We start from the raw sequence: 27,982 nt of genomic DNA on the forward strand, positions 1-27,982 counted from the left end.
ATAGAGAAAAAGCTAATTAAATTAATCTGATTTACTAGAAAATATTAAGCTTACAGATGATACAATGTCTGCATAATTTTAGAAAAATCATCGATTTCATGGTTTATTTTACAATAATTGGATTAGTCTACAAGTTAAGGCAAACATACTAATGCATTTGCTTTTCTTTTTAAATCATAGTTATAAAGGTTACACAAAGTTCTCCAAAATTTCTAAGAAATGTTCACAATTGAAAAAAAGATTAAGTTTCTTGATATCGGTACATGGAAAAAAAAACTAAGACAGTGTATACAATGCCATTATAGTAACAATATTCAAATATCTAATGGTAATATTTAGGCCATTTGAACAATGTGCTTCAAATGGTGAACTTCAGAAATTACTTACAAAGGTAAATAAGATTGGCAGCCGTATCATAGTATTCGTAACATGAACATAATTATATTGGCTATTTTCACAAAAACAGAGCATTTGGTTTCTGAACAATGAAAGCATATAATGATTAAATAAACATGAGTATGTATGTATAACACGTATGCAGTTGCTTCATATAGTCTGGAGCTACTTTTAGGTGTTTGTTTTAATTCTTTTGAAAGAAGGAGCTTGTTTATGTGCACTTTGTCAAATGTTTTCTCCAGAGAACTGTAAAGCCTATTTAAAGTCATGGAAAGAAAATCCAGAGGAGGGCAGCCCTTGTTAGTGGGAGGACGGAGCGTAGCTTATGTGTCACCATTTAACACTGACAGGCAGCTCTGCAGCAGCTGTAAGTTACCCTGTGAAAATAAAGAAAAATATGACCATATTTCCCTACTTTCCTTTACGCTTGTGACAAAAAGATGGTTTTTAAATAGCAAAGACAGCACTAAAGGAGAACAGAAAGGTATTAAGCTTATGTAGAAATATTTCTGTAGGTAACTTTTATCTTAAAGAGGTTTTTTGAATGTAGGAGCACTGCGTCATGGAACTAAATGTAGCCAACGTGAGATTCAAAAATAAGCATTTAGTACCCTTTCCATGTTTCTTCACAAGTTTCTTACCAAGATCTAGTCTGGCCACAAAAACTATTCCCTGCAGAGTACTCTCTTAGCAATGAAGTTCAAAGTTACAAAGTTTTCATTTCTTATAAAGTATTGCCATTACTCTGTCACTGGAATGGTATTCCCAAAGCAGAAATATTCTTATTATACTGAATACTGAGTTCGCCAAGAAGCGTTAGCCAGTTCGCAGCACTCAGTACCTCCTCGCTATAGCAGCCATCAAAGCTTGCAGCTCCATTCAAGGACACACCTTGTTTGAAAGACAACAGACTGATTTACATGCTTGGCCAGGTGATTTAACCATCAAAGTTGAGTTTAGCCATTAGAGCCAGAGCTATCAGAACATTAACTAAACTTTATCTCTAAGGCTAAGTTCTGCCCTTCTTTTCAAACACCTGTAGGTCAGTTTTTAATCCTATTTAAAGCATTCTGACTCTACCATAAACACATACAGGTTGACTTTCAGATTTGTGAATGAATTTAAAGAACTGACACTTAAAGACATAGTCTTGTGAATTAAGCAAATGTGATCAACAAGTAAGCCAGGATTTACTTTCCAGAAAAAAAAAACCAACCACCTGGTATTCACAGTATTCATATCGTTTTGTGCATTCATTTATGCTTAGATCACTTTAAACTACTGGCTATTCACTATTAAATAGCTGTACTAGATTTGTTCCCAAATCTGAAATCTCTGTGTAAGAACCAATATTATCTTGTTGACAGTGTTAAGCGCAATTCCTATCAGGTTCAGATAAAATGCAAGAACAAAACAGTCTGAACACCCAGTTATAAACAAGCAATAATCTGCTTCCTTCTAAAATTTTTTTGGATCCAAAAAGAAACCTGTAAAGAAAACTTCCAACAAAAGCATGTAATTAAACAGTATCAGTAGCTGTGATTTGCATGTCCTTGATAAACAGTCAAAAAAAATAGTGAGAAATCATAATTCTATCCCCCATTAAGGTTCTTATAATCCAGATTTATCTGAATTCAAGGCTTCAAAGTAGAAGATTCCCAGTCGTGTCTACTGAATCCTTTTCAGTCTTCTCCAGAAGACAGCCATTTCAGTTATAGCTTCAACAGCTTTTTGTCCTTTTATGCCTATACTGGTGAGGACAGTCACAAGCTATTTAAAAGGCTTGCAATTCTGTGGTACGAACAAGTTCAATACACAAGATGCATGGGGACTTGGTGGCTCATCTTTGAAGTGTACAGGATTCATAAATCTAAGGTCTCTGTTACTGAACAGCTGATTATTGGTTGTGAAGAAGTAAAAAATGAAAAGGAATACTTCAGTCTGAAGCGTAACTGTGGACTGCACACGTTTCCTATAACGAAAGTATGACAGTAATCTTTTGGCCATCTCTTTACAGCCCATCAGCAGCATGAGGTATGTTTGCAATTCACAGGCCGCTAAGTAGCACTCTGAAGAAAAGACAGTACCAAGGCGTCCTTTATACATTAGTCATTTCCAGATTCAGCCAGCCAGTCTACTGAAATTTTCCAAATAGGCAAATAATTTATTTTCATTACATCAAATTTACAAAGTTCACAAGAACGACCTTATCTAAATTATAATAAATCAAGGACAATAGAGGCTGTGAGCCATTACTCTTTCTGGCTGCAACATCTGACGTACTTGACTTACATCAGCATAGCTTAAGAAAATCCTATAAATTCAGATTCAGAAAAGTATTTCCTGCCAACCCAGGCTCCTAAGCTCTAGATATTACAGTTATTGGCAGAACCATGGTGACAGAAACATCCTTTTCAGGAAAGAACGAATTACTGACAAAGCATTTAACCAAATCCCTTAACATTGGATTTTGTTCACTCCCTTCTTCTGTCAGTTCCAAACAGACATCTGTTGCCACTAATGCAACAAATTCTTTTTCCACAAAAACCCAGAGAGGCAACAGCAGATATATTATTATTTGTGGAAAGAGCTGTTTAGATCTTTTTATTTTTTATTTGAAGGAAGCGGCTTAGTTGCAATTAATTTGTCAAAGGATTCTAAAAGTATAGCCAAGGCTATAAATGCTTTAAGTACATGATTATAACCTTAGCAGTTTCACCAGCTATCAAACCTCCCTTCTTGAACATGAAGTCTAACACAGGAACACCTCAAAATCCAGCTATTTAAAATACCAAATAGGTTTAAATGCAGCTTTTGCACTGAATGCCCAAACACTTAATCAAGTCTTACATTAGCTACAGCTGCAAGAAGTCATGAAAAAATACAGAGTTAGCAAAACAGAAGCTAAACGCTACCTAGAGGGATAGTCAGACAGAATGGCCACAGGAAAAGAAACACCAATCTGCTTAGTATAGGTCAGAGACCAAGCAGACTCTAAAGCTGCAGTTTGGCAGCTATTTTAAGTAAATCTAGGGTACGTACTGCTAATAAGAAGGCAGCTCATTCTTATTCTCAGACCCTCCCAGCCAAAACGGTGTGTTTTGACATAAGGGATGCTGTGAAAACAAGACTGAAAATAAAGCTTAGAAAAACCCAGAGCAACTTTTAGCTCCATCTTACTATGCAGCTGCACACATAATAGTGCCAACATAAGGGAAAGGAATAGTCATGCATCATCATCGTTCCTGGCAGTATTCTGCACTTGCATCAACTTAAAGCAATCTCAACCCACAGTCTGATTTTTAGCTTTTTCAAAAGTCTTGAGCTGCAGCCAGGAAAGGATAAGAGGATTTTAGCAGATTAAAACAAGTATTTTATAAGGAAGTAGTATAAACATAAGTGGGCATAGAGGGCGCACTTAGTATTTGTATATAAACTGTCCCTGATTTACTAAAAGCTCGATTTCCCTATCACCCTCCAGTCTTCTAGAGCCACATAGCTCAGGAAATGCACGCTGTCTCTCAAAACCTTCTCTTGATACTTCGATCATTCTGACTGCTTCTGTGTGGTGATCTCTCTGTTTTGGGATTTGTGTTTTTCTTTCTGCCCAGAGCAAATAAATTTTAACAGTAAGTCATGCAGCAGCCTTCACTGGGGCTGAATTCCTCCTAAAGACAGCCCCTCAGCTGAGTTCCAGCACCCATTGCTGCGTCAGATTTCACCACCGTGCTTTCTGTGCCAGGTAACTACAAGTCCAAAAGCCACATGGCTAGACCGATTCAGACAGATGCATCTGCACGACCTCTGGTCTGGAGGTACTCATTACAGCAAAGAGCACAGTAGACGACTTGCAGCAAAAGCTTGCAGCAGTGTAACCTGCTGCGCCCGGGCCTCTCAGCCCAGTTAGCTTTTTTGCTGGAAAGAGCACTTAGACTGAAATAATAGGTCATGTTGCAAAGTCTGGGAGTGCTGTGCTCCATGTGCCATTGACAAGCCAAGCAATTCCCATTTTGGGGCTGCTAAAACTTCACCTGCCTCCGGTAGCTGCAAAAGCATAAAGTCAGGGACTGCCACAGCATCAGGCAAAGTATTTTGTTCAGAACCTTAAAGCGGGGGGGCTTTTGATCTGACCTCATTAATTTACTGCCTACATGAAAAAGTAGCTTTCTTTTTGCTTCTACCAGCCCTTTTTTGGCTCTTAGGTGTCTACAAACACCCTAGCTTAGCCCAGCCCAAACTAGGGCTACTTAGCCTCCCTGAAGTGGGAGCAGTGTTCATGATTCGCGTTGCACCAAGTATAAAAATGTCCTCACTGGAATAAGGAGACACCTTAATATTCCCCTAATATTGCTCTTCAAACATCAGGGCACAATGCTATCTCAAAAAAAAACCCAAATATTTTCATATCTGCTTTCTTCCTTTTATGGAACTACCTCAGAAAGTCTCCAGCAAACCATTTTATCCTTCAGTACTCTGTACAGACTAATAAAAACCTATACATAAGAGTATGCTCAAATACGCTGGTTATAGCAATAATAAAAATATTTCCCATTATATAAAATTGAAAAACATGATCTATTGCACTTGTAAATTCTGTAATAATCCAACTCAGAATCTGTAGAAATAAAAGCGCAGCAACCAAACTGATCCATCTGTAATAGCTTATTTTGAATAAATATGAAACACAGGCTTTGAAAAAAACCAGATCTTTCAAACCTAGTGAGAAAGAAAATATCCTTTAATTCAAGAAGGCACAACATTTGTTAGTATTTCAAGAACTGTCACCTTAGTGACAGTTTAGTCAAAATGACATTTTAAATTGTAAAGCTTTAAATTTTCAAAACTGACTAGTGAATCTTACAGTGCTCCATGATTAAAGTAGGTGAAAAGGGTCAGCAAAAAAAAAAGTTCACTTTCAAAAACAGGAGTACAGTTCAAACCTTCTATTACCGCCTTATATGCTCCTTGTTAGCAAATTTACTAAGACAAGGTAAGTCACAGACTGAGACAGACTATCTGAAAAACTAAGTCTTAAACACGAGCTGTGGAGACAAATGAAGAACTGCTAAAAAAGTTCAAGCTCTTCCAGGAAAACTGAGGACACCAAGCAGCACGTATCAAGTAAGTAGAAGGCTACAGAAAATAAGCATTTTTCCCCTGCCGTCTGCAGTTATTAGCTGTCAAAATTCAACAACATATTACTACAAGATTTTGACTTGCACAGAGAGTTAATACAAGTGATTCTTTACAGATACTTTAGAAGACAGAGACATTTTTAAGCATTCCACTCCAAGGCATGCAGGGACTTAAGCAACCGTCAGTTACAAGATGTGATGAAGAGTCAATGACTGAAGGAGGACAGAAGCTCTGTGGATTCATTCCCTTATTAAAGCACAATATGGCAAATCAATAAACCCTGTTGTAAGTATGACACTTAGGGCTATTAATTTCACTAAAACCCAGAACCAGTATATTCATGACCAAACATGGAGATTTCTGGGAGACTCAGGGCTGGCTATAGACAGCTGTTGCACACAGAGAAGTAGGAAGGCTGTAACAATGCCAAGTATTATGAGAAGTTTTAAGACTTTAGGGAAAACATAGTTGAACTTCTGATACAGCACATTAAAGTAAGCACTGTTCATCTGAAAAAGAAGTTGAGTATTCCAGACCTTACTGATTACTTTACCAGCTAAATATCCCATCAAGCTGAACTTACACCTACAAAGAGTAAAAAAAAGAAAAAATGTCCCCAAACCCACCCTTTTTACAGGGCATTAGTTTTACAAACAGTGAGTTTGGAAGAATGAAGAATGACACCATCAACACTACTGAAAAGAGTCCAAAGCAGCAACAAGTTAACTCAGCAACACTATACACCTCTTAACTAGTCCTTTCAACAGATATATCCTGAGTTTATTCAAAGCTTGGTAGTCAATGCACTTTCAGATTTGTGATGAGAATGAGAAATGCTAAAGAGTTGACTTTTTAAAGAAAGCTGCCTCCTGCTATGGGACTGTCGAAGTAAGAGACTGTTGTATTTATCTATGAAATCACAGTAGCTAACCTGATTTAACAAAAAATATTAATTTCATATGGATTAAAAAGAATCAAAATACATTGTGAAATGTAAGGATAGTACAGGACCCTTAAAGGTTTTTTTTCCTGAAAAAATTTATTTTACTGAAGAGGCTATCTGCAACATTCTTCTGTTGCTAGCACTTTAAACTATAAAGGCAAAGGTTCAAAAAGCATACTTACTGATCTGACTTCAGACAGGCCTGTGTGATCTCATACTTAATAGTTAGCCTATCCTATACACCAAGTCCCCAACATCTGGATAACAGGAGAAACCACTTCCTATCTCATAGTAAAATGGTGAGATGAGGTTTTAAGAATAGGCAGGTATTCAAACTGTGCAGTTATAAATATCAAACAGCTAGAGAAACACAAAACTCAAGCCAAAACTGTCTTCAAGGAGAGGAGTTTCCCAAAGGCACCTCAAGCATAGCAGTACCTCAGAGATATTTCAGTTATACTTTTTTTTTTTCTCCTCTCTTTTATTCAAGAAAGTTCACCTTTCTGGATGATGCTTACCTTCAAATTTGCCTTCCTGGATATGAAGTGCACATGACACAAAACTAATGTAGCCATTTCAGTTATTCAAGCATATAATATTTAAAATCAATTGAAACACAGGCCAAAAAGGATCACAATTACCTTAGCATGCTTTAATTCCAGTTCTGCTAGTTCCACCAGATTTTTTCTGAATGCTGCAACTCTTCTTGTCTTAAAGTCTATCAGTTCTATAGAAAATAAAAATGGATTCATTAACAGTATTATTGCTAATGCCCTCAACTGTTAACAGATTTTCCTTCAGGATGGAAGAGGTAAAGGGTGAGAGAAGGCAACAGGAAAAAAGTTTCATCTCAGCACATTCAAAGATACTGCTGAGCTGTTGGATGAAAGCAAATCACCATTGCAGTTCCTCATCTCTAGCTAACCTTTTGTGGACACAAAGCTCTCTTGAAAAGACTGCGATGTGGACACTTCTAAACATTTAATTCTCTTATTCCATGTGCACCGTTCCTTCCAGGCTGATATATAAAAGTCTCCAGGGAAGATACTAAGCTAAAACTAGCATGAAGAACAGAGGAAGCAAGTGTGCTTTATGCATATACCTTTGTGGCTAACAGGATCACTCATCCTCCACTGTCTCACTTACAGGAATCATTAGCCAGATTTACAGGGTCAAACAACTCTTTTAAATGATAAAAACAGAAGAGCATGGTGTTTAAACCTTGAACAAATGTGCTCCAAATAATGAGTCAGATGACTACTAACTCACAACAATCTTAGCCTAAAAAACAGAGTAAGTTTCCAGGAAAGAGGCACCATGTCAATAAGGTTCCTTTTCTCTAGAGCTACTATAACTATGCAACTTCAGTGAAATCTCATTTCATGATCCCTCCCTCTTCTAATGTAGTATCATCTCTGCGACAGACTGCTGCCTTCACAGAAGAATGCATAAAACCAAAAGGGGAAATTCAACAATACATTAAAAAATTAGGTTTGCCTTTAATGCTAGCAATTATCATTTTGTATCCTATCCAGATAAAAAAAAAGTGGTTAACAAATAATTCGAACCTAGGCTTTACACTGCCTAATGGAGCTACGAGGAGACAAATGAAAATATCATTTGAACTTTCTAAAATAGATACTGATTAAAAGATAACAGTTCTGCTTAGGAAACAGAACAAAAATCTATTCTCATTAACAGTATCCTAAAACCTGTTACTTTTCAATTAGTAACATAAGATCAAAGACCACCCAAATACCTTGTTTTGCTGATTCAGATATTTTCTCAAATTTCTGACAGCATATTTGCTGAGTAGTTTCAGCTTGCAGCACATCTTTATTTTTCGCTCTTGCTTTATCCAATGCCTTATTAGCATTTTCATAATCCACTAATGACCTAGATCTTCTATATAGGAGATCCTATTAAAAAAAAAAGTATAAAGGATGTATAGAGTTTACAAGAATCTACCCAAGGATTTTAGTATATACCAAGTAATAAAAAAAAAAATCAGGTTAATTTTAGTCTTTCTTGCTGTATTTCAGGTCTTACTAAATTATTTGCATTCACCTTACTTGATCCAGCAGGACACAGGAATGTCCATACTGGATCAGACACGTAATTTAATATCGTTTGCTGTGCATCTTGTCTGACAAAGGCTAGCACCAGATGGCCTAGATGATACTCCAAAAAGCCTAAGAAGGGGAAATTATGGGAAATTTCACAGCTTCTTAGATTAGAAACAAACTATATTTAGATTATGTTTTTGAAATACACACAGGGCCCAAGAAACAGCAGTAACATGTTTTGTGCAACAGTTACTGCTGTGATCTTCCAGCTACGTATATTTTCTGTCAAATGCTTCCTCCTTCTGTCATGTTACTTAATCATCTTACATCAAGCAACACTAAGAATGACATTTGCTGTACATACAGAGTATCAAATTTGGCCCATGTGTTTTTGTATCAGCACTTGCAGAGAATCTGGAGTATCCATTTTCAATATTAACAAAAAAAAAGTAGAATTCCTTGCAATCTATAAGCAGCAAACACTTTGCAAACACATGAACAATTCACCAACAGCTCTTCCACTGTTTTTAACTATCCGCGCGACCTGGCCTTGGTAAGTGGATCACACAGTCCCAAATACTCAGTCGCAGAGTAAACAACTCCATTGTTACTCCTGATATACAACTGAGATCCAGGTTTTATAGTTGAGGGAGAAATTGCAGGCTAGATGTGGTAGCATTTTAACCTAACTGCTGTGTATTTCTTGAGATGATTCCTTACCTATCTCTCTCTTTTTTTTTTTTTAACACTATTTCACTGAACAGAAAAAAACCCCAAACCCATAAATTCACCTTAGCAGCTTGAGATTCCCTTAGATAATATTTCAGAAGATCAGAAAGTTTAAGATCTTCATCAGCAGATACCCGGGCCTCTATTTTCTGGAAAAACAGTAAGTAAAAGCATCAATTGAAAAACATCCGGACTTTGGGTATTCACTTTTATAATGTAAATACACCATAAAACATACAACACTATATGAGAGATTGCCTTTTTCAAAAACTAAGATTGCACATTTGTGACAGAATACTTAATGATGCATCATGAGAAGCAGTATTAAGACTTTATACTAAAATGTAAGCAATGACCTACTGGTGCAAGCAGTAATTGACAACTCGCTTTCTATTTTAAACAACGCTTTCTTCCTAATTTCAATTATATGGATCATACACAAGGAAAACGGCAGAGAAACAAAAACTGATCTAGTATAAAGAGTTGCACAAGAAGTTTTGTGTTGCTTTTGAGATGAAAGGAAAACAAATTTTTAAGGCATCTTTGCAGACTAGTTGTGTAACTGCATGTATTAAATGGTCCAAAATACCTATAAACTTACTTGCTTGTATTTAAAATGGACATTTCAGTGAATTTAGAAACAGAGTCTACAAGTGCAATTTTTAAATCTGAATTAAAAAAAAAATCTAAAAGGCAATATTTTAGGTCAAAGCAAGTAATTCTGTTAACTTCATTTTCTTTAAAGTACTATTTATGCAGATACAACTGTCTGTGTTTCAGAAATGCACACATTTTTCACTGAAAGCTTTTCCTGATATATAGCACGCATCTTCTGCTCTACCAAGCCAAACAAATAAGGCAGAAGAGACAAGATATTTGAAAATCTGGTTAGGAGCATCAGCAATAGTATTTCTGAGTCAAATAATTGCAGAAACAGATCTTGGCTCCAGGAAAAAGCAGCATGACTGCCATTTTTCAGATTCAGAAATACATTTCTTTTTTCTGTAACAGGTTCTGCGATACCCAGTAACAAGTATGGAAGGCCTTGAAGCCTTTTAGAGGAACGGCAGCTTAACTAGCGTGTTACATACTGCCTAGAAACGTTTAGTAGACTGAAGACTCCCCAATTATTTTACAAAACAGATGACTGAAATCTTACACTTTTTCATTCCCTACCATGCATTGCTTAAATGCTTCATATAGAAGCATCCATAAAACATCCACACATTAATGTCTAATTGACACAAGATGTCCTGCAGCCTCCAGGATGTACACAAAGAATACATCTAAAAAGGCTTCATAGTACATACCCTTGTTTTGTCAAATAACTCTGATACCTTCAGAAAAAACCTGCACAAAGCAAAGAGCTTATATTACAACATTAATTTGAACAGTCTAATTACTTTATAGAAATCAAAATATAATCTGTGTTAGGCAATAAAGGCTGCAAATAAAGCCCTGCAAAGGCACTGCTTAGAATTGTAATTCATAGAACTCAGAGAACATAATAGTTTCAAATTGTAGTACTTCAAACGTGTGGGAATTGTACTACTTACGGTAAGGGACAAACAAAGCATAACGGATGGATGTTTTTTACTAAAGAATAATTGCACAGCTCCTCAGAGATTCTTTATGCTTCTGTGAATTAAACCCCAAACACCACCACGCTGGTTAATGGTCCTACTCTATTATCAAGCGTCTTTTGCTCAAATTTGAATGTACTTTTCTTCACACAGTAAACATGACCCATGCCCTACTTTGAATTCAGGGAGGTTGAGCAATAATATGGCACACCTTCATCACAGGAGACAATACGAGGAGGGTTCAGTATAACAGCAGACTGAATTACAGCCAAATCATACCATTTTGACAGAAGACAGGTGCCATTTCTCACAGATCCTAACAGACTACATCAAATCTCAATACTCTAATCAAAGTAATCGATACGTAAGCTATCACCACATTTGGAAGTATATCACTGTAATTCAGGTAAATTAATAAAAATAAGTTAACTTTCATACTCATCTACCTGTCGTCATACTAACTCTAATGTGTACATGTTCACAAGCATCAACATCTTTAAGCTACTTAACTAAGTTTTACTTTCAGATACACCAAACTTCATAGTCAAGCTAAAGGACAAACATCTGTACACAGAGACCATCTTCTATTTTCAGAGTTTTAGGGATCTCTGCAAATTCCTTTCTTTTCCTAATGGCAGTAAAACTGCCAGAACAGCGAAACTATTTTTCGGTATGTCAGTACAGGGAACACCCACAAAAATCAGTATGCTCAGACTGAGACCCATTCTTGCTGCACATGTCAAAGCATGTAAAGCACTTAAAAAAAAAAAAAAAAAAAAAAAGGTGAAAGAGATGGGTTCTTTTTCTTATCCTATGAGGAATTTTCCATCTCATCTGTGTAATTTCTTACAAACTGCAGAAAACAGCATTTTTTTCCAGACAAATATTAAAGCAAAAATATTAAAGCAGCCTGTTACTGAAATGAAATACTAGAGAAGAAAATCTCTTAATGTGATACAACAATAATAAATTCTGTTTTTCTTGTAACAACAGAGTGACCTGCTACCTCAGCAGGTCACCATTGAGACTGCTGCTTAGCAAATTCCCCCGTAAGTTATTAATAATAACTTACTTGCATATATCTGTGGAGTCCTGCGTTCCTAATGCATATAATGAAGAACCAATTCTATTATAGTCGTCTGCCACATCTAGAAAAACAAACAAGCACTTGTTTTACTATTTCATTCCACTTCTTTCTGAAAATGTTGAAGTTCCTCTCTTTCTTCCAGAGCGGGTGTTTTTCAAAAGGAATATGCTTTAACACAAAAGCAGAAATAAAATTTCAATCATGTCACTTTTTTTCTGAAGGAAAACTTCACACAACAAACATGGTGCTCTCACCAAATTGTGAAGTCTGTAATTTATCTAGGGATATTTAGTACAATTAGCACCTACTGGGTAAATTTATTGTGCAACTCTGTTAGGTTTTATTTTGGTGGAAGATGTACAAACTCAATAGCTGAAGTTTGAATTTAAATCTGAATCTAAAGTATAAAGCTATCTGAAAAAAAAATCACAGTCAAACAATAACAAAGAGTAAGGCTGTGTTTGAGAGAAGTAAATTGAATACAAACTCCAAACTACAGCACTATATGCACAACACCTTCCTGAGCGCACGCCTAATTTTCAGGAAATCCTTACCGCATCAACAAGTGGTCACTGGTTGAAGTAGCATTAGTGTTAAAGCATTTTAAACAATGCAATTAGAAGCAGGGTTTGTAAAGAAGGCTGCATAATTTGACTAGTGAGGTATTGCTATATAGTAATCATAACAATCAAATCTTTGCACAGATGGCTTTTTTTAAAGAGCTTTTAGTATAAACTCAACAGATGACGAAAACGCTAATAGATCCAAGCAATGAACAGGAAAATATATATACTTGTTATTTTTGAAGTTTATATGCCTTTAAGCAGAATTATCTTTTTTTTTAAATAACACAACCTTGTTTTAACAGATTGAGTGGGTCACCTTCCACCCAATTCATTACTCCATACATCCCAAGGGAAACACTGAAGTTGGTTATAGCGAAAAATGGTATTAGGAAGCCATTAACCATCCCTTCTTTTCCTCCCATTTAAACTTTAAAATAGATTTTTGGCTGGAAATAGGAAGTCAGTAGCTTTGCAAGCCCTGCCGTTCTCTGTTGATCATAAGTTATCCATAAACTGCAGATTGCCAGTTTCCAAAATGGGCTTCCCAGGTCGTTGCTCTACTCCTCTAGCCAGAATTTCAAAAGGTGCCATTTGTCCCAATTAGCAGTTTGATAAAAGTTGTCAATAAACATCTTACGTGATTTGAGTCTGAAAACCAGTGAAGCTTTGTCACAAGTTTGTTCAATCCTTTCCCATCAGATCCTCTACAATCTAATTTCTAACATTTTTGCTGGTTCTACAACCAACGCAAAAGGCTGGCTCATGAACTAAAGTTTGGCACCTAAGTACCATGAATTAAGTTCAATTTTCATTTTAAGAAAGCAAACAAAACACCAGAAACCACATCAGATGGGAACTGAATGAAGACACAGGGTCCCTTAGTACTTCATTAAGTCATAACTGCCTCTCCCCATCTCCTAGCATAGATACTAAAGCTACAAAAGACTCAGTCTTCATACAATGGGAGGAGAAGCATCTGAAGAGCTCAGTAAATTCTTGGTTTAATGTCTCATTCAATATCCACTTTAGAGTCCTTACCAATCAAGACTCATAAAAGGTTTGTGGTCTGGTTTTGTGTGAACTATATTACTGTAGATAGCAAATACAGAATCTGTTCATCAGACACAACCTTCAAGAAAGTAGATGGAATCTAGTAGTTCAGTTTTGATTTATCTGGGCACAAAAATATAAAATCAAGGGCAATAAAGGTCAGCTTTTTTCTGAGCTTCTCAAAATACAGTAATCCTAAACCAAACACAGTAGTCCTAAACCAAAGATTTTCCATTTTCTCAAATAAATGCATTGCACTTGAGAAGACTATCTAGAGCTTCCAGAAATCATGTTAGCTAGCACGCAGCTCAGGAAGAGAAATCAATAGCTAAGTGGAAAATCTCACCTCAGTAAGAAAAGGGGTCCTGCAAACCAAGCTACTGAATATACACATTCCAGTCTCCATTCTAAAAGGCTGGAAAATGGAAACCTGACTTCCTGGACTAGAACTAATGGCCCAAACAGGAGTTCACAGCTCAGCAAGATAACGTAATGCCTAGTGTGCCAAGAAATTGCACTCTGATGAATGCAAGCTCACCTAATCCAGAACAACTTCATTAGGAGTAAAATCACATGCACTGCTATATTACCCACCTTTACACTCTAAAGACTAACACACCAACTTAAAAAAAATATTATTACATAAAGCGTGTTTCTCTTCAAAGGGACAGCACGAAGAATCAGGTTATCTTCAGTGTCGCTTCAGGCTGTTCTTATTCCATCTGGTCTATTACTGCAAAGGCTGAACTTTGAAAGTCAGATTGAACTTCTTTAGACTATCCAAAGGCTACACTTGGACAAGTTAAGTAACTTCTCACATGCAAAAAGAAAACTAAAAATTACTGCTCCCCACTAATCACTTCTGTATACTTTAACTAGTACTATTTTCATGCTGGAAAAAGAACTCACTTTTATGTGATCTTGTCATTTTATCAGATTTGGCAGAGGCATCTTTGACTCGGTTGTGATATTCTACAAGGAATGTTCTTTCATGTTCAAAGAAGTCATCCACATCCTACAAAAAACAAGAACAATTTAAAAAAAACAGGATTTCACTCACTCGGTACAGAGCAACTGCAGAGTACATCTGCATATAGTTGTTACTGTGACATGAAATTTTTATTGTCTAAAACACCATTTATGTAAACTGATTTCTTCTTCATTTATTTTATCACAATCTGAAGTTTTATTAACAAGCATCTTAAAGCTCTAGATAACTAAACCTGAAGTGAAGGAAAGAATTTCACTACTAACTACCACTTTGATGACAAAAAATAGAATAAATGTCAAGAACTTAATAAAAGGACATCTACCTAGGAAAAGGGGAAGGGGGAAGAAAGACACCCAGTTGCACAGATGCTGCAGTCACAGCAGAGACAATACGAATTTCTAGCTCAGGAACACTGATCCTGATGACAGGTTTCTTTCAAGCTGGTAAATGCAGCTAAACTTTAATATTTTCTGTATTACAATTTTATATATTTGGTTTATATTTTTTCAAAAAGCTCTCTAAAATAGCACAGATGCTCAATACCACAGAATAGCCTACAACAGGGGCTTTGAACAACGTGTTTTCATTACTAAAACTGCTGGTTATTTGGACTTCATATTTTTGTCCAAGTTGTAATTAATGCACGGTTATATCCACCTCCCAGCAGTTTCAAAACTGATTTTACAACTAGGAACTTTAGCTCTTCTAATTTGTTTGCAAATTGGAAGTTACCACTAGAAGGGAAGGAGATCAAAATAATCTTCTGCAAAATTTAGTCTTGTTATAAAACCAATCTTTCAACTTTGTGTGTGTGTGTGTGTGTGTGTGTGTGTGTGTGTGTGCAGCAGTTGCCAAAGCTAGTGCACCTTCCCACTATATAAAATGACAGGACAGAACAAAAGACAGATTATCAATTATCTGTGGATTTTAATAATGCTTAATTTCATAAAACAGGGGAAAAGAGTACTGAAAGCCTTCTTTCATGGAAGCAATCGGATAGCTCTCGGTTATCTTGCATCCAGGGCCACAGGTTCCTTCCCATGCTCTGCCTCATTCTTAACTCAGAATGCTACAAAAATCCCATTTTTGTAGCTATGTAAAATTCTGCTTCATTAAAAAAAGGGGACAACAATGTTAATACATTTTAAATCTTGGGATGTTAAGCAGTAATCACCTTTACTCCTGAAACGATGACACCATCTGCTGATTTAACCATATTTTTAAAGAAGTCTTCAAGTTTCTCTTTCTTATTTTTCCCACGAACACTCAACTGAAAAATAAATTCATTTATCAAGTTAGTTCATTTTCTGGAGGCAATAAAAGCTTTAAGAAACAAAACCACAACAGAGCTACATACCACAACTTGCTACCAGTTTTCCTGCCTCTGCTTAGTCTTATACTCTGCATTAATGGGTACAGGGCACCATGCACCCAGAATGACAGACTACCTCATTTACTAGACTGTTCTTTATCACCTAAAATACTATTCCAGGGGAGGAAAAGGAAAATCAGCAACATTCTAGCATCTACAGATAATACCAAATGTACAAGGTGTACATTTCAGTTATCAATAATACAGTATTTATCACGCACAGTATAGCTATTGAGTCAAAAGAGCAAAATATGGTTATATTAGGTTAAGTGTAGAATGGCAGATCTTTGATTTTCAGAAACTACAGAAGCATTTACCCCTCACTGCACTGAGGATAATGTTGGTTTCAGCCTCCTCACACTCTTCCTGTCCATCTAAATTCTACCAGTTTGGGTAAACTGAGTTTCTGAACCAGTAAGCATTTCCACCTCAAGCAACATGAGGATTGTCTGTAAACATATTTTGAAGTTAAGCATGTACTCAGTTGAGCCAATCTTTGCAATGATTTTTTTTCCACATTCAATGCTGATTTCTGCAATTTTAAAAAGCAACTAAAAACTGTTTGCAGAATATGAGCAACCACCAAATCCAACACCAAAGAGCTATTAGGAATTCAGAAAGTCCTCTCCAGTAACTCAAAATTAGATAGCAACTCAGTATGTAACATGTGGATAGCCACACTTGTCCAATACCTAGAAAAAAAATTAACCAAATTTTCACCTACATTATTAACAAAAGGGCTTTACTTATCAGAACATTTCATTAGAAATCCTCTCTAGTTTTGTTCACAACAGAATTTAAACCATGGCTCAAAATCCTAAAAATTAGCATTCCATCTTTGTTGTATCATCCTTCCCCACAAAAAAAAAAAAAATAATTAAAAAAAAAAATAATCAAAGAGTGGACAAGTATAACATCATGGGAAATCACCACCAAAAGCTAATCTTTTAAATCCAAAACCTATTGGATTCTCATTAATATTTTTGATGCTGAGGCTAGAGCACACAGTGCATTTGGTTCCCCAGGTGGCAGCAAAATGAACTCCTACAGACTAAATGAATTTCTAACTTTTACAATACAAATATGTTTGGTATGAAGGAATTGATGCAATTTGCTCCAGGAGGTAAAGCCCTCTTAATCAATTTTCCATCCTACCATAAAAGTACATCTTGATTTCTCTTGCCAGCAATTCAGTTTTCAATACTCACATCCTGATTATATTCCAAGAATACATGGAAATTTAAATCCTTTCTCAAAATAGGATGCGCTGCCACGCGACACAAAAACACTTCATGCATTGCAACTGTCTTCTTGAATATTGCCAAATATTCACTGAAAACAAGAAACAAGACATACATAAGAATTTCCCATGAAGCAATTAAGTTTGAGATAAACCTAGTGAGCAACTTTAAGAGATCCTCAGTAAGGATACAAAATTATAAGCTGATATAGTATGGGTTATCACTCTGTTATTTGATACATAGATAAATAAGTAGTACAATGTTAATACTAGGGGGAAATTTGAAGCCCTAACATATTATGGAGAGACTTTTAATGCAGATTCAACAAATACATTCTGGTTTTTAAGGCTAGCTAACACAGACTGGTTTGCTGAAAGTGTAACCTCGTTTTATTGTCCTTTCCCCAACTCCCCAAAAATCAAGAAACTGAGACACAGATTACAGTCACTAGGCACTATGTAGCCAATGTGCAAATTCCTTCCTCCCCATCTCCATCCCCTTGCCTATTTGCACCCTCCTTACTTATTTAAATGTTCATGTAGTTCTTTTAGCTCTTTAGATAGCAGTCTTTTATTTCATGTTAAAGCACCTAGCCTTTTTGGGCTGTCTTGCTTCATAGTGGTTCTAGAAGTGAAATCCAGTGCTGCATTTGGTAGGTGCAATCAAAAAAAAAAAAAAAAATCACATTTAACCATGACAAAGGCATAGCTGCCCAGTTCAGCCAACTCAACTTGAAAGCAATTACTCATTTGTGATTTAATTAAGAGGAAGGCATTCTTATCAATACAAGTTTGCTAAAATTCATTTTGCTTTGCAGATTCAATGAATAAGATGTAACTTGTCTAGAAATGAGGAAGGGTCTCTTTTCCCCATTCTGAGGTCAAACAGTGAAATGATAATCAACACTTTTGCTTCCACTATGTGCAAGGAGGTTAAGATTTACATACCAGCAAACCAGCAGGGCCAGTGTTGGGAGATGTTTGATCTCAGTGAGAGTAGTAGTCATTCAGTGAAGACAAAAAAGGAGGATGCAGAGGATGGAGGTGGCAGTAGAAGAAACCCAAAGTTTTCTGTGTTATCCAACCCCTAACCAGACCACAAGAGAATCATGATCAGGGCCGCTGGAAAACCACAGATTCTTTAAAATCTATAGTGTTTTGCTAAATTTCCAGTTTTCTGCATATGAAGTGTATATCTACTCTGCTATAAATTACACTTTACATAACAGTAATACAGAGCTTTTTAAGACATGTGCTCACAGCAGCTGGAGTTCGGAGGGAAAACAGCAGTTCTAAGAGTTCTATGTACTTTTCTTGCCAATTCAGAGCTCTTGATAGAAGCAGTCTAGAAGCAGCGTAAATATACACTTGAAAACTGAAACCAATGACAGGAAAAAGATCAAAGAAGTGAATGCATGATAAGGAAAGTGGATGAAGCAAGGAGAAACTTCACTGCGTAACCCAAGAACAAAAAGCCTTAGAGCAGATATTTCAATACACATTAAATTAGCAGTAAGGGAAAATACTATTTTTCAGGAAGTTATTCTCCTTGTGCAAAAACAAGGGAGTGTCAAAAAAAGTATTTTCTAGTAATCTCCATATTTCTTGGGGAACAGAAGGTTGGCATCTATGTTTACAGTACCAACCACATGCAAAAATCCCTACTTCAATCACTACACGTATAAAACTTAAAAGTTTCATTATGCTTATAAAATGTAGAACACCAGAACTAAAAAAAATATAGAGGTTACCTCCTCCCTTTGCAGGTGTTCTGTGTTTTTTTCCTTATAAAAGAATGCTCAAGAACAAGTTGATTTTTTTTTTCCTTTTTCAGAATATCTTCCATGAAATTATTTCTACAATTTTCCTAATGGCTCTGATCATGATCACTAAGATAACCCTGGTTATGGAGCAACTGAATTCTCAAGCCTATATCTCACAAGGAACCATTACAGTGAAATCAGAAACACGGGACAGCAAACAGCATTAAAAGTTGAGGGATTAAAAAAAAGAAAAAAAAAGTAGCAATCAAGTCTACATACGCCTCCAGTTCTTGTTTCATCTTGGTGAATTCTTCTTTAGTCATTGATCCTTCCCCTTCTCCAAGTTTCTGCAATTTCTCCCTTGAGGCATCAAAGTCAGGCCTGGGTGGTGCTGGTGGAATCTGGAATTGAATCAATTTTTTTTTAACCGCTTATCTTCTCAGTCAAAAAACATTCATTCAGTACAGGAACTGTAAATTGCCTGCAGCTTTCTAATATATGCCTCTCTCTTTCATCATTCATTACAGCATTTACGGATAAATTCTCTCATTCATGAGTTAGACATGCTGCATTACTATACCAATTTTGGCCAAGTGTCCTTGAAGATTACTAAAGACTTAACTAATGGCTTCAGTAGTTTAATTACAACAGAAACCAAATAATACCTAGCTTTCCCACTATAATGAATTAAAATTTGAAATCCTTATTTTATAATTAGTTTTGTTTTAGCTTATTTGGTAAGGTTTTTTTCTTGTTTAAAGAAAAAAAAATTCCACAATTGTTTTCACACCATCCATTTATAACTCCCCAAAACTTTAAACAAAATAAATAAATAAATTCCATATTGCTTGCGGGCACTAGTTCTTTCTTGCAGCACTGTTGACATTAAAGATACATCTGTTGAAATAACAAAGCACACAGTAAACAAGCCTCTAGGTTAATCCTGTAATATAATATACTAAAATTGAAAGAGAAAACACCACAGTCAAACTAATCCTGAATTCCTATCAGTAAAGGGACACAGAACAAAGCTAAACTATCCTTAAATTTTAGTTCACTGATATTTGCCCATTACATTAATGCATTACAAGAAAGAAAAAAACAGCATCTATGCAATCAACTGTCTGAAAGTAGTTATTACCACACTGAAGGCCTAGTCACTTCAAATAGCTTTTCTGACTAAAAAAAAAAAAAAAAAAAAAGACTAGCTCAAGAATGGTATGACACATCACAGATTATACTCATCATAATGTACCCACTATTAGAAATAGATGTTTATCTTCTGAATCAGTAGACAGACCCCAAAACAGAAAATGAATACCTAACTTTCACACCATGATGACAAATATTTCTATTTGTAATTGAAGTATGAACAGCAACACCCATTTTTAATAGGCAGTCTTGTAATGTGACTGTTTTGGGACCTCTATTCCCCAGAGGCCTGAAATAGACTTCAAAACATAAATTGTTAAGTTGTGTATTAAGGTTCCCTGTAGTTCTAGATGGTGCTTGCATTGGTTTTTACCCCTCCAACTGATTTATGGTAACATGATTCTGACCTTCGTGATGAAAACTGGAAAAGTCTAATTACTAGAGCTCAGTTACTGCACTCTGCCATAAAACAAAGGCAACATGAAACTTGCAACTAAGTTAAACATTAGCTTGCAAAAACAATACCAGCAAGTTATACAGTTTGCCTATCTCCCACACTTTTAACACACTGGACTAAAAATACACTCGGGTACAGATTAAACTACTCATTCTTTAGCAGTGAAAGGCAAGAAAGTATGACAACTACAATAACTTTCCTCCAAGCTTGCTTCAACCATTAATTTTGTGTAATTGCATAAAATGAAGTATTAGAACATCTGATCTGATTTTAGAAGGCACGAACACCTGCCATTTCCATTGTATTTAAAAGCAGTCACGAGTACTTCTGATACAGTCCACATAAACGAAAAGAACTGTAATACTTACGATATAACCAGCATAGTCCTCATTCTCAACAAAAGAATCATGAAGCCAAATAAACTCTTCATGTTGCCGGACAACAGAAAATTCATTTTGTTTAAAATTTGGTAAGGAACTCTAGAAGGGGAAAAGTAGGAAGAATTATGCAAAACAAAACAAAACAACACACACACACCAAAAAACCCCAACCAAAACCCACAATGTTTTTCATTACTATATGAAAAACACCTTGAAGGAACAACAAAAATATCCCCCTAAAAATAACCCAATCATCCAAGTAAGGATTTCACTGAAAAAGTTCATAGAGCATTAATTACCGCTGTCTTAATTAGTGCAGCAATCAATTGGAATGGGTTGCCCAAAGAGGTTGTGGAGTCTCCACCCTTAGAGATATTCAAAACCCACACAGACAAGTCCTGAGAAATGGGTTCTGTTTCACCCTGATTTAATGGTGGGAGTGAGGGAAGAGAAGGGACTAAATCATCTCCAGAAATTTTATTCAATCTCAACTATTCTGTGATTCTGCAATCAATAAACATTCAAATCTAAAAAAAAAAAAAAAAAAGGGAAGAAAAGCCATAAACAAGCAGTAACTGAAAATTATTCTCGAATGTAATTCCATTATGAAATATATTTTTAGAATGTGAAACCATGGCTAAACTAATAAAAAACTATACTGAAGAATACTAAAGATTCTACCTGCAAATAGGCCAATTAATAACCATAGGAATGGCATGACAACACATCAGTACAAAAAACTGAACGTAGCTTTTTTCTACAAAGTTTTTTAACCTCTTAACTTTTTAGCCATCTTTTTCTTAAGCACTGCAGCTACGCACTCTTAAACATGAGATAATGCTACTTCTCATTTCCTTTAGATTGTGTTACACTTGTTTAATAAACAGTTTAAGCAAAATTTCTTTTCTATATAATTAATAAAATGTTCAGTGTACAAACCCAGGCTTTTACCTTTGTATGGACAGTGAATTTCACTTTGTCCCTCTCACTGAGTGCATCTGAGATATCCACTTGCAGAGCAGCATCAGTCTGGAGATCTACATTTATTGCTCTAAGCTAAACAAAGAAAAATCTATTTAGCTTAAATGAAAAAAGTTAATTATATTTCCCTTATTCTTCTCTTAAGAAGAACCCTGATCCTGAATGCTGAACATCCTTAAAAAACTGAAGATAGATTACAAGAAACCCCCAACATTAAAAGGTTACTTCTAGTGGAAAAGAAATTTCAGTAGTACTCCTTATGGCACACATGACCATTCGAATAGTTTCCTTTACCATACTCCTTGTTAGTGCACTATTATTATTTCTGTATATTGTTAACTTGCTAATAATTGAGATGATCAAGACAAAGTACATTTACAGACAGCAGCAAGTTCAGTAGGTTTTTCTCTTCATTTTTCTCTTTCCCCGACTCCCCCAAACCGACAACCCGATGTAAGTAAATGTACTTGTAAAGGTAATTATAAAGGTACTAAGAGTTGGAAAGGTACAACTAAGGAGAAAAATGATCCTATATTTAAAGGAGCAAGAGCTATTAAAGATCTGGTTTACTCACATTGTTTTACACTATTCTTTTGTTTAACATTTCCCACAATATACTGAAAAAGCTTAAAAAATAACATCCTGAACTTCACAGATCTAAGTCTCCTTGGAAATATTTTTCTGAAAAGAAAGAGGGGGGGAAAAAAAAAAAACAACCCCCAAAAAAACAAATCAAGATTTCAATCTCTTCAAAATCAGCATGTGAAATGGTAAAAGTGCAAGGAATATGCATATTTTTTCCACAAGACATGAAACAAAATCATTCCAAAGTCACATCAAAAATAAAATGAGACAATGATCAAATATGAAAAAAATTGGAAGATTATCTGAGCACCGCAATGTTTGGCAGTAACTGGATCAAAGGCTTCAACAGTACTTGGTGAAACTAGAACCTCATATAGACCCCAAATGGAAATCCAAGTCCCCTCACCCTCGCACCCTTCTTGTTCTAGAGCAATTTGTCCCATGACAATCTTACCACCATGATCAAGAGATATTCAGAATATTTTGACACATGCTATGGCTACCTCTGAAATCTTCCCCAGTCACACTGTCAAAAAATAATTCAACGTCATGCTCATGAGGCTTACTTTTTACTGAGACAGTGTTTTCTTTGATGCTGCGTTTTTTCTAGAAATGTCACATTCTACATTACAAAAATGCTTTGCCATACAAATATACATATTTTTTTCCCCACAAAATTTTTCAGGACTCCATTTTGAAGTCCCTACTCAAGTACAAAAATGCTTTAAGTATCGGCAATACACAGTACAAAGGTTACACATGAGCAGATTTTGAAGGTAATGCTGAAAGGCACTGGAACAGCACTAGGAGAGAAGCATCAACTGCCACATCTTGTTTTCCACCAGCTATCTTAATCCTTATCTTAAATCACAGCAGTCAGCTCCCATTCTAGTTTTCTTGCTACCCTCAATGCATGGACAACTCTGCTGCATATGTAGCAGCAACCAGACTAACACATCTTAGAATTAGCATATTAAAGCAAACCAAAATCATACAGTCTAGCATATTCTGCTAGGCTAGCAAAATGTAACAGTTCAATAGCTATTACACAAATAGTAATAGCTTTTCCTTACAGCAAAGCTGGAAATCGTTAATACCACCGCACAGTAACATATTCACACATGTGATTCAGGCATCGCTTTTTGTTTTGTTTTCCCAAGGTTTAGAGGGTCACTGCCTCACACAAAGGCACATTATCATGCAACGATCCATGGCAGATCACTTCTCAGAGGCAGAATCTCCTAGCTCCCACTGAGTTTCCAATGTGCTTAACATCTAATTTAGGAAACAAAAATATAATCTGACATAGCAATGTCTGCCTTATGTCATGACACCACATTTTTCAGTTTGTAAAAAAGTTCTTGGTGGTTACACTGTCTGGGGTACTGTTTATTTTTCTCTGGTCCCCCAGAACATATTAACACACACAGAGTAATCTCAGCAAATCATATGAATTATTCAAACGGTATTTTTGTAGTCTTTCATGGGCCACCAAAAATTTCTACTAAAATGCCTTTTTTCCACTTTTTTTTTTTTTTTTATAAAAGTGGTACAATACAAAATTCTAAGATTCAGTATAACAGCTGTTCAAATTTGTCACTATGCAGTCGCTACTGCAGCACACCCTGGCCATATGCACTATTCACAACTTTAGAAACAAAATGCTTAGCTGTGCTTAGAAAACTACAAACCACCTAAACATGACAACTTCACTCGTGACATACAACTAACTGCAAAGGACTATTTGTTTGATTTATACTGAGTTAAGTTTGTAACAGTTTTGAAGAGTTTAATCATATGTTAAATTATGCTGTGTAACCTGACTGCCAACAGGGAACATTTTAATCTACAATGGTAATGAAGCATTTATGAAAGGTGTCAAAGACAATCAGAAAGTTGAAGGACTTTAAATGCATTCATGTGACACAATGGTTCATATTGCATTACTGGGAATTAAATTCACAAACAATATCATCACACAACTTAAGCAATCTCTTCATCAGTACTTCCAAAATAAAATCGCCCCACAGGATGGTTCACTAGGGATGAAGGGAGGAGAAAATGAAAAAAATAAAATGCTACAAAACCTGATGTGGATGAAAAGTCTTATTTGGATGAAAACAGAAATAAAAGTACCTTAAATTCTGGAAAAAACTGAGGTAGGATACAGTCCCTTTGTATCTTGCCCCCCTTCCCAACAATCTAATACGTACAACATAGCACAGTCACTTTATGCTTAGATACATGCTCTACACCCATGCTGAACAACTTGCAAAACAAAAGCTAACTTAATTTAGCTGCTTTACGGTTTCCTATGCTATATACCAAGAAAGCCCATTTTATTCAAAGGGTCTAGAAAATACCAGAAGCCAAAACAAGAGCTAAGCAATGTTACAGTACTAAACAAGAACACAATGCAAGAAGAGGATTTAGCAGCTAAGCCCTTGCTTAAGGATCAATTATACTTCAAATGATAATGGGAGGAAACCGGTAGAGACAAAGGAAACAAGCAAACCTTACATTTCTAGGTAATGTCAACCCTTAACAACAGTAACTCCTATACTCTAAGCTCTTTCAAAGATGTTAGAGAAAAAGGACCCTTTTTTTTTCAGCAGGTTCTTTACAGGCAGATAAATACACAGAGCAAGATAAACAATAATACTTTTACAACAACAGACTACAAAGTGTCATCAGGGCATTAAGTTTCAAGCAGACCTGCTCTAAGGAATAGCTCATTTCCCCTAAATGAGTAGACAAGAGCACTGGCCAAGTCGGCTAAAGTTTATACAGATATAAAATACACAAGACAGTACTAGTATACCACCTTTCAAAGCACGTATTGTTTACATTAGAGAGATCACACAAAAAGCCCAACAGGAACTGAGTTACTCCAAGAGAACTCAATAGTATCTTCCTAAATGAGATTTTAGAAAAGCAATTCCCGCAAGTTCATTTTATGCAGACCACTTATTATAAGTTCCTTCTACAGACCACCCACTGCTACTTCCTCAAAGATGATTCTCAGTGCTCTGTTTTACAATTCTCCGGAAAAGGCTCCATATGGTATAACACAATTGTTTGAGAATTAGTGTTTTATGTGGCATCAGCATAACTTCCAGCCCTCTTTTCATCCCATCACCCCCACGTGAAACTTAACACAACTGTAGCTGACCAACATGATTCTGAAGAGTTAAAAGTACAGTTGTTATAGTGATATCTGAAATCTAGAGAGGAAAGAGTACTGATTTTCAAAACTCAAAGCTCAATTACTCTAACCAGAAGTTGTCACCCATGCTTTCAAATAGAGGCTTGACCTACTCATTTCTTAATCGCAAACAGAGGAAGGTGACAAATCAGAACCAGGGATACTATTGCTAAAAAGATGAAAAAATAAGTTATGGTTTTGAAGATTAAAGCACAGCAAATCCATTCATGAACAGACTGCCAGTATTGCTTTTGATTAGATTTTCTGTATCCCAATCAAAATCATGCAGGTAACAACCTGCATTTTAGCCCCAGGGATTTACACAGCCGAGAAAAAATTAAAACCCCAGAGCAATTGAAAATAAGAAACCTAAAAACATTAGGCAAAGGAGAAGGATACTGTTTTGGTTTAATTCTGCAGTTCTGGATGAAGATGGGGGAGGGGAAAAAAAAAAAAAAAAAAAAAAAGGACTGCACTTGGCCAACTGAGATGATGTAAGTTGTCCAACAGCACAAACAAGACTGCTAAGAGATTTCTTAAGGCTTTCAAATTACCTTGTGAACTCTGACTACCTGTAGCCTCAGAGGGAAAACTAATAACCAAACAAACAAGTTTCAAACGGGATCAGATCTGCATTGTTATGCTCTACCTGCACCTTCAGATAAAGGCAACTTAACTGTGCACTTCAATGCCTGTTCCTAAATACCAGGGACAACCTATGTAAAATGTTACTCCATAATTAACAAGTTCTTCAGTCCTTGTTCTGAAGACACTCAAAGAACAATTTCCACCTTCTTTATTTTTTATCCAGTATTCTTACTAAAGTAGCTGTGCAATTAAAGGCAAAAGCTCTATGGTGGGCTGAATTGGCCTAATACAATACCAGAATTCCTTTTTTAATTTCTGGTCATAAACTGAAACATAAAATGCACTGAATTCCTACCATGTGCATACAGTCAAAAATCACTTAGCACTTAACATTATATTCGACACTTGAGTGCAGGATAAAAGGGTATACCAACACAGTGCTTTTCAGATTTTGTATTTTTAGTAATATACTGGATGTAGCCGCTTTAATAGGAAGCAATGGCCAGGGCAACCTAAGCAACCCAGAAGCTGCTCTCCTACCTCGCTCAGGGTCTGTCTTTCTCAAGACACTAACCGATAGGGGTAATTGGTCTGAATGAGTTATGCTAGATCAGCTGATTTGTTGCTTAAGTAAGGCAGGCAAGGTAAAGAAAGATGGATGCAGCAGTCAGAAGAGAAACGAAGGCCAGAAACAGCAGGGCGGAGAAAAAGGTTTTTCTCAGTAAGAAACATAATCATGGCATCCTGTCCCCCCAACAGAACTTCTTTTCAATACAGAGTTTATTATGCAGTGTGCGCCTGCAATGTCAACGTCCCATTGTCATCTCTGGGAGAACCTCTGGGGCCTAGAGGGAGAGGAGAGGGCAGGACTACTTCACCCAGGGCCTGGCTCTCGGTTAAAGATGGAACCCGGTGCTCTCCACAGGGCTGGTCAACCAGGACCAGGTCAACCAGGTCTGGGTGTGTCGGGGGGACATGGGGGGCACGTATCAGAGCCGGGAAGGATCAGAGAGAGAAGAGGCACCTCCAGCAGCATACATGAGCCCCACTCAAGCTATTCCAAGGAAAGCACTGAAGGACTGTCCTTCCACAACTTGGGTGACAGAACAATGAAAAAATCAAGGCAAAACACAGGGGCGGGCAGGGACCAGTTCCAGAGGGCGGCTGTGCTCTTTCCACACCAGCAGACCCCCGGCAGACAAACAACCGGGATCCTCACTGCCCGCCGCCCCCCGGCATCCCCCGTCCCCGCCCCGGTAACCCCCAGCGGGCTCGGCCCGGGCAGCCCGGGGAGGCCCCCCCAGGGGAGCGGGGCCACCCCTGCCCGCCCTCCCCCCCAATCACCCCCGGCACCGGCGTCCCTAACGCCTCCCCGCGGCACTTACACCTCGGTCCTCCTCGGAGAGGAAATCTGGGCCGTCGTCCGAGCCTTCCTGCTGGGGGCGACGAGGAGGAGGAGGCGGAGCGGGCCGGGGGGACGCGGAGGGGCACGGCCGGCGGCAGGGGAAGGTGGTGGCGGTGGCGGCAGAGGAGGGGTGAGGGGGGCGTAGGGGAAGAAGAGACATAAGCGCACAGGTTAGCGACCCGGCCGCAGCCACCCGCCCGTCCGCCCCGCCCCGCCCCGGCACCGCGGCCGCCCCGAGACCCACCATCATGGCTGCTCGCCGCGCTCCGCGCCCGCCGGCCCGCCCGCAGCCCAGCGGCCAGGCGGG

The 27,982-nt window shown here is 37.1% G+C and overlaps 1 protein-coding gene across 2 annotated transcripts; it reads right to left on the reverse strand.

The window, feature by feature from the left end:
* Window positions 1-76: 76 nt before the first annotated feature.
* SNX6 (sorting nexin 6) lies at window positions 77-27,982 on the reverse strand. 2 transcript variants are annotated; one of them, XM_082484983.1, is made up of 14 exons: window positions 27,920-27,982; window positions 27,656-27,703; window positions 21,863-21,967; window positions 20,900-21,010; window positions 19,202-19,323; window positions 17,128-17,251; window positions 15,722-15,817; window positions 14,466-14,571; window positions 11,926-12,001; window positions 10,581-10,620; window positions 9,333-9,419; window positions 8,235-8,394; window positions 7,117-7,202; window positions 77-773 (listed from the first exon to the last, which is right to left on the reverse strand). In XM_082484983.1, exons 1-14 carry the CDS (start codon window positions 27,923-27,925, stop codon window positions 720-722), a joined length of 1,221 nt encoding a protein of 406 aa, XP_082341109.1. In that variant the 5' UTR covers window positions 27,926-27,982; the 3' UTR covers window positions 77-719. The 2 variants fall into 2 exon arrangements, with proteins under 2 accessions (XP_082341109.1, XP_082341108.1); XM_082484982.1 differs by having other exon boundaries at window positions 27,656-27,706; window positions 27,920-27,969.

The sequence above is a fragment of the Vanellus vanellus genome (genome assembly GCF_965231255.1).
Source record: "Vanellus vanellus genome assembly, chromosome: 6".
Lineage (NCBI taxonomy): Eukaryota > Metazoa > Chordata > Aves > Charadriiformes > Charadriidae > Vanellus > Vanellus vanellus.

What these genes read in the sequence shown, in the direction of transcription:
- SNX6 (XM_082484982.1), bottom strand. An exon ending in TCATCGTTTCAGGAGTAAAG is followed by an intron (nt 14,572 to 15,721) that starts GTGATTACTGCT and finishes TGTTTTTTGTAG; the next exon opens with GATGTGGATGACTTCTTTGA. An exon ending in ATCTGAATCAGCAAAACAAG is followed by an intron (nt 7,203 to 8,234) that starts GTATTTGGGTGG and finishes TATTTTCTATAG; the next exon opens with AACTGATAGACTTTAAGACA.